Source organism: Lepisosteus platostomus, chromosome 14 (assembly GCF_059453375.1).
Source record: "Lepisosteus platostomus isolate fLepPlt1 chromosome 14, fLepPlt1.hap1, whole genome shotgun sequence".
Lineage (NCBI taxonomy): Eukaryota > Metazoa > Chordata > Actinopteri > Semionotiformes > Lepisosteidae > Lepisosteus > Lepisosteus platostomus.
The window spans coordinates 19,020,133-19,032,703 of NC_142624.1; the positions used below are offsets into that span (position 1 = coordinate 19,020,133).

Consider the following 12,571-nt stretch of genomic DNA (forward strand, 5'->3'; position numbering starts at 1 on the left):
TTTTTTAACAATTTCTGTTAAATTAATTAACAATAAATTTTTTAATAGTCAGTAATTAAAAGAACATTTTACTCATTCATTGGCATAGGCTTCTGTTCTCTCTCTCAAACCTAGAGAAATTGAGAAATCTTTAAAGGGGGACAAAATACTAAAGAGTTAATTTCAGTTTCACCCCAATAATTTCTTAAAATCTAGTCGAAACTGGAAGATGTTTAAAAGCAGATGGTGAACATAAAATACTAGAAAAATATTTTTACATTAAAGCATTCTTAGTATATTTTTAAAAGATCTAGAAAATATACAATTTTGATGATAAACACATCATATATAATCTTTTCTTGAATATTTCTCTAATATTTTCTTATTCTCTAAGCAGATCATTTATACTCTGTAAATATTTTGCACATGTCATTGCATTGCTTTGTATTTAACTGAAATTTGTGTGTATTGATTGTAGACATCTGTGTATTGTATACAGCACATTGTTCCAGGGTAGGAGAGTGGAAAATTTGTGTGAAAGCACAGCAAAAATGAACAACAAAACAGGACCACAAAAAAGTTTCTTGAAGGGAAAAAAAAACTTTATTTTTTTTCCTTTTTACAAAACATTTGAAAGGTTACCTAATCTCAATAATTAAATTCTAATATAGATCTGCAAGCAGCATGTCATTGAACTAAATGTTTAAAAAAACAAACTTTCTGTTACAGCTTCAAACAGCAGAAGATACAGAAGCACATACAGGATCTTGTTTTTTGCTGCTCTAGTACAGGAAAAAGAAAAAGAAATGTTGGTGGTACATTGAACCCAGAAAGGGAGACAAAGAACATTATTTGTTGTTTCCTGGATCTCATGCATCAGAAAATAGTTCTAATGACTTTTGAGCTGCATGCTTTTTTCTTTTGGTTGATTCCCCACCAATGTAAAAATACAGAATGACACTGGCAAACACAAATGGATGGAACAGAGAAATGACCGCCTCTATCTTCTTTATACGAGAGTACTTAATTACGTTTGAAAATCCCTTCTCGGCTCATACCGGCTCATACAATGTGGATGCCAATTCCTAGATTGCACTCATTTGTTTCTTACAATGGTTTTATTTTTATTTGAAAGAATACTGCTTCTTTTTGTTTTCAGAAGGGAAGAATTTTGAGCAAAACCGACTGGGTTCATTTCTTACCTACTGCCACGATGTACCTGTAAAGAAAACCCAATGGATGAAATACACCAGTCTTTTCACAAAAGCAATTTCTGTCGGAACGAATCAAAAAAGTATGTATTCATATTTTTCAATTATTCACATATTTTATTTCATGATTGTCTGTAGAATAAATATTGCTGGAGACGGTCTAACAACAAACCACAAAATAAATCGTCAATTATATAAAAAAGAAAGCCTCTGTTATCAACCAGCAGAGAAGCCTACTATTGCTAGCATTATGTAATTACTACAGTTTTAATAATACAAATTGCAATAATTTATAGTGGAGGGATTTCTGTACACAGTGGCTTATTTCAGTGGCTGCGTTTCCCTAATGGACATTTGACAGGGAGACAGCCTTGGGCACAAGTGACTGACTCTGGTGTATGGACGTTTCCGTTGATTCCAGAGATGAGAAGAAAAATGCTCATTTTCCCAGCAGCCTCAGGGTGCAGCCCTCCCCCACCGCCCGCAAGAGATCTTAAAATGGACACAGACACTTTGGTGCCAGAATTCTTCTGGAATGTAAAATGTTTCACCTACACTTCAGTTCTGAGTTGGTTTGGGCATAGCTCTCATGTAAATATTTAAGGGCATTTTAGTTGGTTCTGTGCACACTGGTGTGATCTCACTTTTTTTTAAATGTAACTCTCTAACCTCTAACTACAATATATAAATGAGTAAATGAGCTAAAAGTTACTGTAAGTTTATAAAATGTTGTACATAGGATTGCTACCTCTTACTGACAAAAATTGGTTTGAACTTGGTTTGAAAGCTTTCTAAGAACTCAATGAACCCTACACTTACTGCAACAGTTCTTACCTGCATATAAACATATGCACTGGGTGTTGCTTCTCCTTGACTCTTCTCCTAGACTAAATTTATTGTTAAGAAAACCAACTTTTTAATTATTTTAATTGTTATACAGATACTTCCCAACGTGAGGGATATGTTCTGCAAAAGTTTACTTAAGCCAAAATGTACATGGTTACACGGAGGAACTCTTATACTGTACGTAAAAAAAATCACCTTTTATCATTATTATACTACTGTAATTATACAAAACTACACTTTTCAAATCAGCAGAGCACCTTCCAGTTGATTGAAAGGCTACCACTGCAAAAACACGGCAGAAATTATTTCAGACAACACACACAAGGCAATGTAAAGCAAAATATGGGTGCCTCTTATGCATTAATGTAAATTGTCACATCTCAAGATCTTGTGTTGTAACTGTATTCTACAGGAATATGAGTTTTTCTTAGTGGTATTGAACAAGTGTTTCATTATCTGCTTCAACACCATTTTCTCTGTTTGTGTTTGCATTCTAATTTAACCATCCTAAAATTTCTACTTCACCACTTATCGAATGTAGAGCCATCTATAAGTTAATTTACCTGCTGATTTTGACATCATCATTACAGTTGATTGTCTGTTGCTGCTGTGGATACCCAGTAAAATATGCTGATGGAAAAAAGAAATGCAACACACTGGCCCTCCCGTCTGTGTGGAACAGGCTGAAGAGTGACTTATCCATGAGGAGGACCTGATGCCACTGCTGACGAGTCCATCGCGGCCTCTATCTGGCCCAAGCCAGTCGGGTGTGACATCTAGGAGGTGTGAGCAGAGGGCCTCCGACTGGTTGTCTTGCTCTAAGGCCAGCAGCATGGAGCCTCACTGTCCTGTCACTGATGCGGGCATTGTGTCTGCCGGCAGTTTCAGCAACGGTACGGGTGGCAGATCTGAAACAATCTCTCAGATGGACCAGTCTGATGTGTCAGTCCTGCTCTGGTGTGGTCACTCGAGGGCGACCGATCTTGGACGGTCATGTGTCCTGCCGGTCTGCCGAAACTTTCTTTGCAGCCGAGCGGCTTACTCCATAGTGTCTGGCAACACTGGCACATGACATGCCTGCCTGCAGCATGCCAATGGCCTTCTCCCTTGCTTCTGGTGACATTCAAGGCATTATGGAATGCACAGAAAACTGACTAAGTGTGGCCTTTTTCTTGCAGTGACCTAAGCTTTGAATTAAGGCCTTTTTAAAGGTGACCTGATCAGGCATTGTTCCATCCGGACCTCGTTGGGTAAAAGTGCACCTAACGAGCTTTTGTATGATTGGCAAGTTGCAATCCCTCACTGCACGAGCTGTACTGCTGGTCAGAGGGCTTAAAACAAACTGACAACTTTTTGTGAAAATACATAAGCTATAGCTATAGTATCCCCTTTCCAGAAAATGTTGTGTTTCTTATTTCCATCAGTATATAAGAAATAACTTTGCATGGTAATAAAGGTGTGCATATGCTAACAAAAGAGGTTGGAAAACTTTATCTGTAGCAGAATAGCTCACAGTTCAGGAAGAGGGAGAAAGATGTGTAAACAAAATTAAACAATTCAGGTGGGTAGATGCATCAGCATGCGTAGTCTGCAAAGGAACAAGTGATAGGTTTAATGCTGAAAAGAGGAGAGAAAACACAACGTTTCGGCTGGGAGGCCTTCTTCAAATGCCACACTTGACAACTTTCTTTTCAGCATGGAATAAACCCATTACTTGTTCCAATATTAAACAATGGATGCTAAACTTCTCAGGAGGGACCAGAAATTCTGTACATTTAATGTTCAAGGAAGTATTATAGATTTCCCAGACACTGAGCTCAAAAAGAGAACAATCCTGGCCAAAACCAGGATGAATTCCTGGGTTATAATTAATATTTAATATTATATTATTAAACATGTCAGTAGAGCAATTTTCACATAAGACAATTCAGAAACAACACTTAAAGTAAGAGGTTTCAAATGGCATACCTTTTTTCAAATTTTTAGTTCCAGCAGTACACGAGTCAACTTGTATTGCTTATATTTTAAATTATGATATTGTGTCCCTGTAAATACTGTAGGTTGAAAATCTGGAATTTCATTTTTTTCAAATACAATACTGGTTGCACTCCAGTGAAAGCCCTTATTCTATTCGGAATTTTATAAAATAGATGTGTGTTTAAATTGGCCAGCCTTAGAAAAAGTTGTCTTTTATTAAATCTATACAGTCATTACTGTATGGTTCCTTCTTAATATCACAATGATCTGTAAACAAACAGTCACTAATAATCAACATAAAACTCACAAGCACTCTTCAGAAAGCTTAATCATGCTTGACAAACGACCATTAATGTCTTCTAGCTGTGTTTTCATCTAAACAACATTTGAAAACTAGATTTATTAATTTCAATGAAAATTTAAACACTAATAAAAACAAAAATTACATTATGTTTTAAAAGACAATAAATAGCAATGTATTATTTTATGAATGTAAAACTAAGTCACTAAGTGAAAAATTGCAGATTAATACTGATAAAGAGCATCTAATGGTAATACTATTACAAATATCAGACCTTTCACTGTTTAAAGTCTGTTCATATAGAACTCATTGCATCTCACATTTTGTCTTTGAATGTTAGTGATCTAAGCTAGCTTTTCTGTTTTCTGTGTAGTGAGTCTCCAACAATGAATACTTCACTCATGAACTGTAACTTTTTAAAGGGGTACTTATTATTAACATTGCTTTTCTTCAGAATTTATTGTGAGTTGTGATCAGGTTATCGATGGTTCTGGCCAATGTGAAGATTAAAGATTGCTGAGTGAATACCTTAATTTTTCATTTCCCTAATATACAATATTAATTACAACTAAACTTGTTCTAATAGTAAAGAATAATAGTTGAACCTCTGAATAAATAGCTTATTCTCAGAACATGCATACTGTATATGATAACTCTTGAACATATGTGAGATGTCTGTGTCTGAATCCCTAGACATTCCAGTGTTTCTTTACACAGTGGTATTTGTTGCTTCTGATGCATGGTACTGTATGAGGCTGCCTGAAAATAAAATGATCTTGCTTTGCATGTTATGGTTTAGTTACATTTATAGTAGCATCTGCAAAATCTTAAAATTGCTGTTTCATGTAATTAGGTTAAATAAGATATTAATTTACATAAATTATTTTGTCAAAGGTGCTACATTCAATATCCTCTCTGGTACTTGAAGACCATTTCTGCAATATGTGCAATAAAAGGCCCCAGCTTGATCACTTCAAGTTTTCCAAGACCATTTGCAAAGTCACTTGCTGTAAAATAATCACAACTTATAAATATTATAATATGAAATAGAGCTTTATGTCAAAGGCTTGTCGAACATATAACCTGCATTTTGAATAATTTGACTCTGGGAATCACAAGACAAAATCTCTAACATAAGGGCTATTATAAACACCACCAACAGAATAATCTAAATAAAATAAAATTAAACATTTATGTAACAGCCAAAAACAAAAACAGCTTTCATCAAACACGCAGTCATTGAAAACGACATTGTTATTTGCTGACCCAAAATAAATTTTAAAAATGAAAAAAAAAGAGGAACAATCATGTGTAAGAGGCAGGAAGACTACTAGTAGGAAATATCAACACTGCCTCCAGGGCTCTAAACTGAACCCTTAAACATTCCAGTGGCCCTAAAGCATTTGGTTCACTCCAAATTATTAAAAAATAAATGATGATTAAACGAATTCTGATCACACATGATAACATCTAAAGTATTCCAGAGACTCAGGAAAGAACTGTTGTTTTTTTGTGCTGGTGTGAGTTTATGTGTAATTGGATGTTCATGTTTATATACTGTATGAACAACACTTAATGCTTTAACTGTAGAAATCAGAGCTCACATTTCTGGAAAATATAAAATCTTAATCTCCAGAATAATCTTAATTACATTTCTTGGGGAATAACTGTCTTTTCCAAAGGATTTAGAAAATGTTAATGTACTTTATTGCGTGTTCAAAAGATTTGCATTCACACAGCATTCAGGGGTGAAAAAAGGTACTATTGGGGAAAAATGTATTAGAGCCCTATTGGTTTTCGATTTTCACTAGCTGTAACATAGAATTTAAAATTAGGAAGTGGTGAAACTACAACAAGCTCTAACAGGGGCTTTTGGTGACAACGAAGATAAGGTCTAAAGCATTAAAAATGCTAAAAATTTCATAGACTTTAAATCAACCCATTGCTAAATAAAATTAGTTACACTGACACCATTATATAGGTAACATTATATAGATGTAAGAAAGCTCCTTTTGATGAAAGCAACTCTCTTAATTGACAAATAAAAAGGTTTGTAATACTGTATGTAAAACCTTTCTTTCAAATGACATAGAGGTGTTATTCAAATGCTTTATTACCCCATAATTCAGTTACTGTATGTATTTTTTTCACATTTCACTTTCTGTGTTTAGTTAATTGGCTTTCCAGTTTACCAAAATAAAAAACATACATACAGTACAAACTGACTAAATTGAGTCAAAGTGTGTAGTACTGTACTTGAATCATACTTTAAACTGTATGATTAATGTAAAAAATGAATTCAAATTCTGGTCCGATAACACTTCTAAGTCTCATCCCTCCTGCACACACATACAAGCAACTATGCATTCCATTAATCATTTTGAGGTTGAATTTGTGAGATGCACAGGTATAAGGTACCTGGGTGACTCAAGTTACTGCTAGGGGTTTTAAGAAGTGATAAGCAATATTTTATCACTTGTAAATCACTCATTCTTTGTTCATTCTTTGTTGCTGTAAAGACTGCTTAATGTCAGGTTTTCAAGTGCCTACAGCGTACGACACACATAAAAATAAAATCAAACATTTACAGCAAATTAATGTTTATGCAGAGCACCAGCTACTGGCATGTACAGTACTAGAGTGTCAAAAAAGTAAAGTGACCTTTAAAACAATGGAAAAAGCAGGTCTGGAGCATCAAGTTAACAACTTGGGTATGGAAGGAGGAACATTAATCTGGAATATATAAACATGTACAATATAGAATAGAAATAAGTTGTCATCACTTAAAAGCAGGATAGCTGAATATAGAGAGAACAAACTAGGTGCAATGCCATTGGCTCAAGAGGGTCATGTGATGCATTGAAGGATGATGGGTAGAAATTAGAGTGTGCCCATTCCAGTGACCTCAGACGTCAGCCTAGAACAGTCAGGGGAGGAGGGAGAAAGTAGGGAGGGGGGAAGAGATAGAAAAAATAGAGAAAAATAAAACAATGCTGAAAGCATTTGACACTTTTGTACAACATTGTTGAGCTCTGCAGTTATTCTCCAAAGAATTCTCTACATCAGTGAATTATCATGCATATGAAGTGGATGGTAAAGCCAAGAACCTGAAAATGATGTAATTGAATATTTAAATTACATTTTTCAAGAAACCTGCCACATGTTTTCCATTAAACATTTTATTCTACTAGCCAGAATTAATTCAGACCTTTACAATAATAAAGTTATGACTGATCAGTGATAGAAGCTTGGATTCCAACAACTGGATAATTTGGACTTTGGACAAAAAATTGATTTCTAAACCCAACAGTAAGAAAAGAATGAGGTTGTCCATATGAAAGAAAAGTATTATTAAATTTTTAACATTTAATCCTAACAATAAAAAGTCATCCTGATCTCTGTTTTCCACTCAAAGCAATGGAAAATGGTTTAATTTTCCATTAATATTTTTTTCTCATGATTTAGTTTTTTTGATGTCACAGACTAAGAAGGGTTTGTTATGGTGATGTAATTTGTCGTGGTAGCCTGGTAATTTGACAATTATCTGGGCTGTGAAGGTTGAGCATAACAGTGTGAATCCAAGGTCTGTTCATACATGCTTACATGCATCAATGATGTGAAGTATTTTCTTTACTGGTCATAATATTACTTAACTTTAAATTCTGATGTTTGCAAAAATATATGGAAAGAGTGGATAGTGACCTATAATCTTGGTTCCATGAAAGGTTACAATATGGCCTAAGACACAACCGCCTTTGGATGAGGTGAAATTCATTTACAATATATTTCTGAAATAGACCACTTTCTGTTATTTAAACAAATACAGTTAAAACCATATTAAAAATAAAAAAAAGTATTTTTTATTTTTAAAAGTAAAAAAAGTTGTATTCAAATATACTTGTTTTAAAACATTGTCAGCATTAACTTAAGATAATACAATGGGAGGGAGTTAATTAATACTGTCTTACTTTTACAGTACAAGTTAAAAGATTAAGTCAGATATACCAGCTTTAAAACATTGCCAGCATTAACTCATGTGATAATACAGTGGGAGATTTGTAAATTCTCATGCTTGCTATGAAAGTGCCATTAGGATCATTATGATTTTCTCCTTGTTTGTCTTTGAAAGAACTATTGATTGTCCTCAGCTATTAACAATTAAAGTATGTCATTTTATACTACTGTACATGCATCACATTATTCCAGCTTCCTAGCCAACAACATTGCTACAGTAATAATATTTTTAAGAGTTGTTCTTAAGAGAACCACAAAGCTGAATCAACAACCTTTACTAAGCAAACCTGGTTAATGCAAAGACAGAAGAACAATACAGCTGGAGTCTATTGGAGTGTGCATGTTAAACATTACACTACATCAAATCTACATGTACAATATTTAGGTAAAAATGTTTTGCCCAAAAGCTACATTTATGTTTAAGTTGGTGATTTACAGGAATAATTTTAAATAGATCTAAAGGTGTACATCAGGTTAACAAGGTGAAGACTGCTGTAAGCTTCAGAAAATGAGGCCAGTTAGGGCTTCAGGATGTAGACATGGATGAGGGTTCATTCCACATGGCTGCCACGTCTCTGAACCTGCCAGTGGAACCGTGGAAAGCAACATCTATTAGTAATTTGGGTTGCTATACTGGTTGCGCTACTCCTGAATTGTATCCATTGTTTTAAGGAATTTCTAAGCACAGAGCAATGTGAAATTTCTACATGCTTATCTTTTCTTATCTTTTTCAAGTGGTCTCGGTTCTCACTGATGGAGAATCTCTGGTGGCCCTTTTATAACTCCCTACTTTATGCTTCTCTGTCTTCATCTGCAGTAATGTAACATAGAAGCTTTAAAGCCTAAAGAAACTCTGGGGCAAACACTGTCCTTTAGGCACAATTGAAAAAAAAGTACTATGTAACAGCATGTTGAAAGTTATCAAACTGATTAGCAAATTAAGATCTAGACCATTACTTTGTTGTACATATTTTATACTTCTAGTAAAAATCATATTTGAGATTTTTGTGTACATTTTGCTCTTTAGGAAGAAAATAGATACCTTATTGTTGATAAATTACATTTTATTTTTCAAAATAATGACATTCACACACAGCACTGAGCTTGATGATTTCAAAAAATCATCTTTTAACTGGTTGAAAACCGTGTGATCCTAAGACTACAGCTGGAAGTATTGCGGATACCAATTAAGTCAGGGTACTAAAAGAAAAAGAGTTATACTACATTTTAATTCAATGAAGCCCTAAGTGTTACACCCAGTAAATTTATAACAGAAGGTTTTCTGGACAAACGGATCAAGGACAGAATGACCATGAGCTAGTAAGCAGTTGGTACAGCAAGCAAGGGACATTACCTTGCGTTGATGAGGTACTGGGCAAGGCTAATGTTGGCAGGGGTTCCTGTGATGGTAATCTGACGCTCTGTTGAGCCTTCCATGGCATTAGCGATTTTGATCTGTGCTCCAGACATCTGCCGGATCTCGTTGATTTTGGTTCCCTGGCGCCCGATTATGCAGCCTATTAGCTGGAAGAAATTGCAGAGGTTCTTAAAAGGAAAACAGTGTCTGAAGCCCAAATCTTATCCAGATTTCACAGGAATTCCATAGGAGCCATTAGCCTTTACCAACAATTTAGTATAAATTCCGTAGGGTCTATGAAACAAACTGCCAATCCAAAAGCTGAAGTTCTTTGACTTGACTATCTGCTAGGATCAATTGATAATGGAGAGCAACAATGGACTGAATGGTTCTGTTGGTTTATTATTTTTCTTTGGTTACACTAGTTTATCCATTATTGAGCATTTTACTCTAATATTAAGAGTAAATCATTGTGATCCCACATGGAACTTTATACAACAGCAATTCCTGACTGTTCGCAAGCAAGCATCTGTCTCTTTGGTAGATGTAAAATGTTTAAAAACAATAGAGCTACAGATAATTAAGACTGATGAGATCTTAAAGGATCTCAGCTGGTACATTGCTTCCTGTAGTGCACAGAACAACGTCAGTAAAATCTTTGATGCAGCAAGAAAATGTTCACACAAAAGGAGAGGCAACTTTAGACCACAGCTATAATCTGCAAGGCACAATTTGCAAGTGCTATACTCACATCATTGGGAATGGTGAGTTCATGAGTACTGGCCGGGGGATTGGCATCCAGACCTAAAGTGAGGTAATGGAAAGGATAGCATAAATAGCATTGTGAACAAACATGATCTGCATGGTGTTTTGATCAGTTGGCTATGGTCTTCTAACTCTCGAAGAACAGGTTCCATGATCACAGAGCTGGAATAGGCTGGTTGCCAAGCTAGGGAGGTATCTGGATTCACAACAGAAAACAGTGGTGTTAGTTTTCTTGGAAATGAATTGCGCTGGGGTTAAAAAGAGGGAAAATGACTTTGGAGTTCATTTGATATTGAGTGTTTATTGAATGGATGAAAAAAACAATATTACAAAAATGCTTATTTTCCTGAATCTTTCATCAAAGAGTACAAAACATCCCTGAACCTACACGTTGTGTATATTTTTGCTATCAGAGAACTTCATTTAGAACAAATGTGAAACAATGACACAGAGATTACCCATTGATACAGCAGGGCATTTATCTTTAGGATTACATCCTGCCGTGGATTTAAACCCACAACCCCCTAATCTGGAGTTCAGAGACCTAATCACTACTGCATTTCACAGCCATGTAAATATATTACTTGTCATTGTCAGATAAAAGCACTGCACCAGTTGATTGGAAATGCTGGACAATTACAAGGCAAGTAAAGAAGAGGGATTAACAATGTTACAAAATCTTTTAAATTGAATAATGTGTTGTACCATTCTTACAATTACTACAGAACTTTTTGAATTTTGTAATACAATTTAGATATGCAACAATGCTTTTCAACTTTAAAATAAATTTGTATTAAACTACATACATAAGAAAAAAATGCATTTTAAGTAAACTATTTATCTGAAAATCTATGAAGGATGCTCTTACTGTACTGGCAGTCTTTCTGTATGTCACACACTTAAGGCATTTATGCATCTATGCTGTACAACCTCAATAGGATGATATAAACTTTTTCTATCTTTTGAACCTATTATGTAGAGTTTTCTAAAAGAAAAAAGTAGTATATGATGAGAAATTGTGACTCTGCATGCAAATAAAACAGTAAAGCATCAATGATGCCTATTAAAAATACTAATACATCCAAAAATATTGAAACGCAGGACATATTTCTGTAATTCAACTTAGTTCAACTAAGTTCACAGTAACAACCTTTTAATGAAGAAGAAACAAACTCTGCATAGGCATCTTCCAAAACATGGAATAACCTTAAAATGATGTAATCTATTTGAATCCAAACTATCTGAGATAAAGTTTTTTTTAAATACAGTATACTATAGTTTAAACTCAGAGCTTCAATGTAAAAAACCTTGAGGTATCATTCACAAAAACTCCTAGTATGATGAAATGCACCTTATTCATAGGTTTATCATTGCCCACAGTGCATGTACTTTCAAAAAAAGTTGTAGTTTCAAAAGTACAAATTTTGAAAGTAGTACTGTAGGTTGTTACGCTGAATTTGTTCACCTCCAACCATTTATAAAACTGCAGATTACTTTTGTAAACAATGTACAAGTTTGTGAGTAAATGTGCACTTTTGATACCTGTTGGAAAGTGACTGTAGCAGAAATGACTATGCTGTCTGAATATGATTGATACAGTAGATTAAGTTCCTATGACTACCTAAGAGAGTTATCTCTTAGTAAGAGCTTAGTTAGAATGTAGGGATATAATCAGAAGGTAATTTATTGAAACTCCTTGTGATTCTTTTGCTTGATATGTTTCCTTAACCAAAATGGAAGAAATGTCTATAGTATATCCAGCCATGCTACTATTGTTTCAACAAAAAAAAGGAAAAGTGGAACTATAGAACTGTTTAAAAAAACACATCAATATAATTATTTTTTCTAACATTTTATCTGGATTCAGATAACATTTGTTCTTGTGTGGTCTGGGGAGGTTTATGTATTCAGCTACAGTATATTTGTCCTTTTTTGTTTTAAATGTTTCTAATGAATTACAAATGACTGGTTAAAAATAGCTTTCAGATACAAGGAAACAGATTTGCTCCCTGCTTGGCTAAAAATGTCACAAGTGCATATATTGAATGTGATTCACTTGCATATTTATGAGCGTTTCAGAACTGGACTTTAGAGTACTTCTGCATGCACAGTTAAAATAGG

The 12,571-nt window shown here is 34.5% G+C and overlaps 1 protein-coding gene across 22 annotated transcripts in view; it reads right to left on the reverse strand.

The window, feature by feature from the left end:
- Positions 1-559: 559 nt before the first annotated feature.
- The window catches only part of LOC148648940 (poly(rC)-binding protein 3), a 90,075-nt gene continuing 78,063 nt past the window's right edge, over positions 560-12,571 (reverse strand). For 11 of the 22 annotated variants that reach the window (XM_088607359.1, XM_088607348.1, XM_088607358.1 and 8 more), the window contains 3 exons: positions 10,437-10,489; positions 9,683-9,852; positions 7,831-8,909 (listed from right to left, as the gene is read on the reverse strand). In XM_088607359.1, the coding sequence (XP_088463485.1) occupies positions 8,855-8,909; positions 9,683-9,852; positions 10,437-10,489 (278 nt within the window). In that variant the 3' untranslated portion in view covers positions 7,831-8,854. Of the gene's footprint in view, positions 7,232-7,830; positions 8,910-9,682; positions 9,853-10,436; positions 10,490-12,571 lie in introns of those variants that run through there. The other 11 variants (XM_088607365.1, XM_088607357.1, XM_088607364.1 and 8 more) reach the window with 6 other exon arrangements.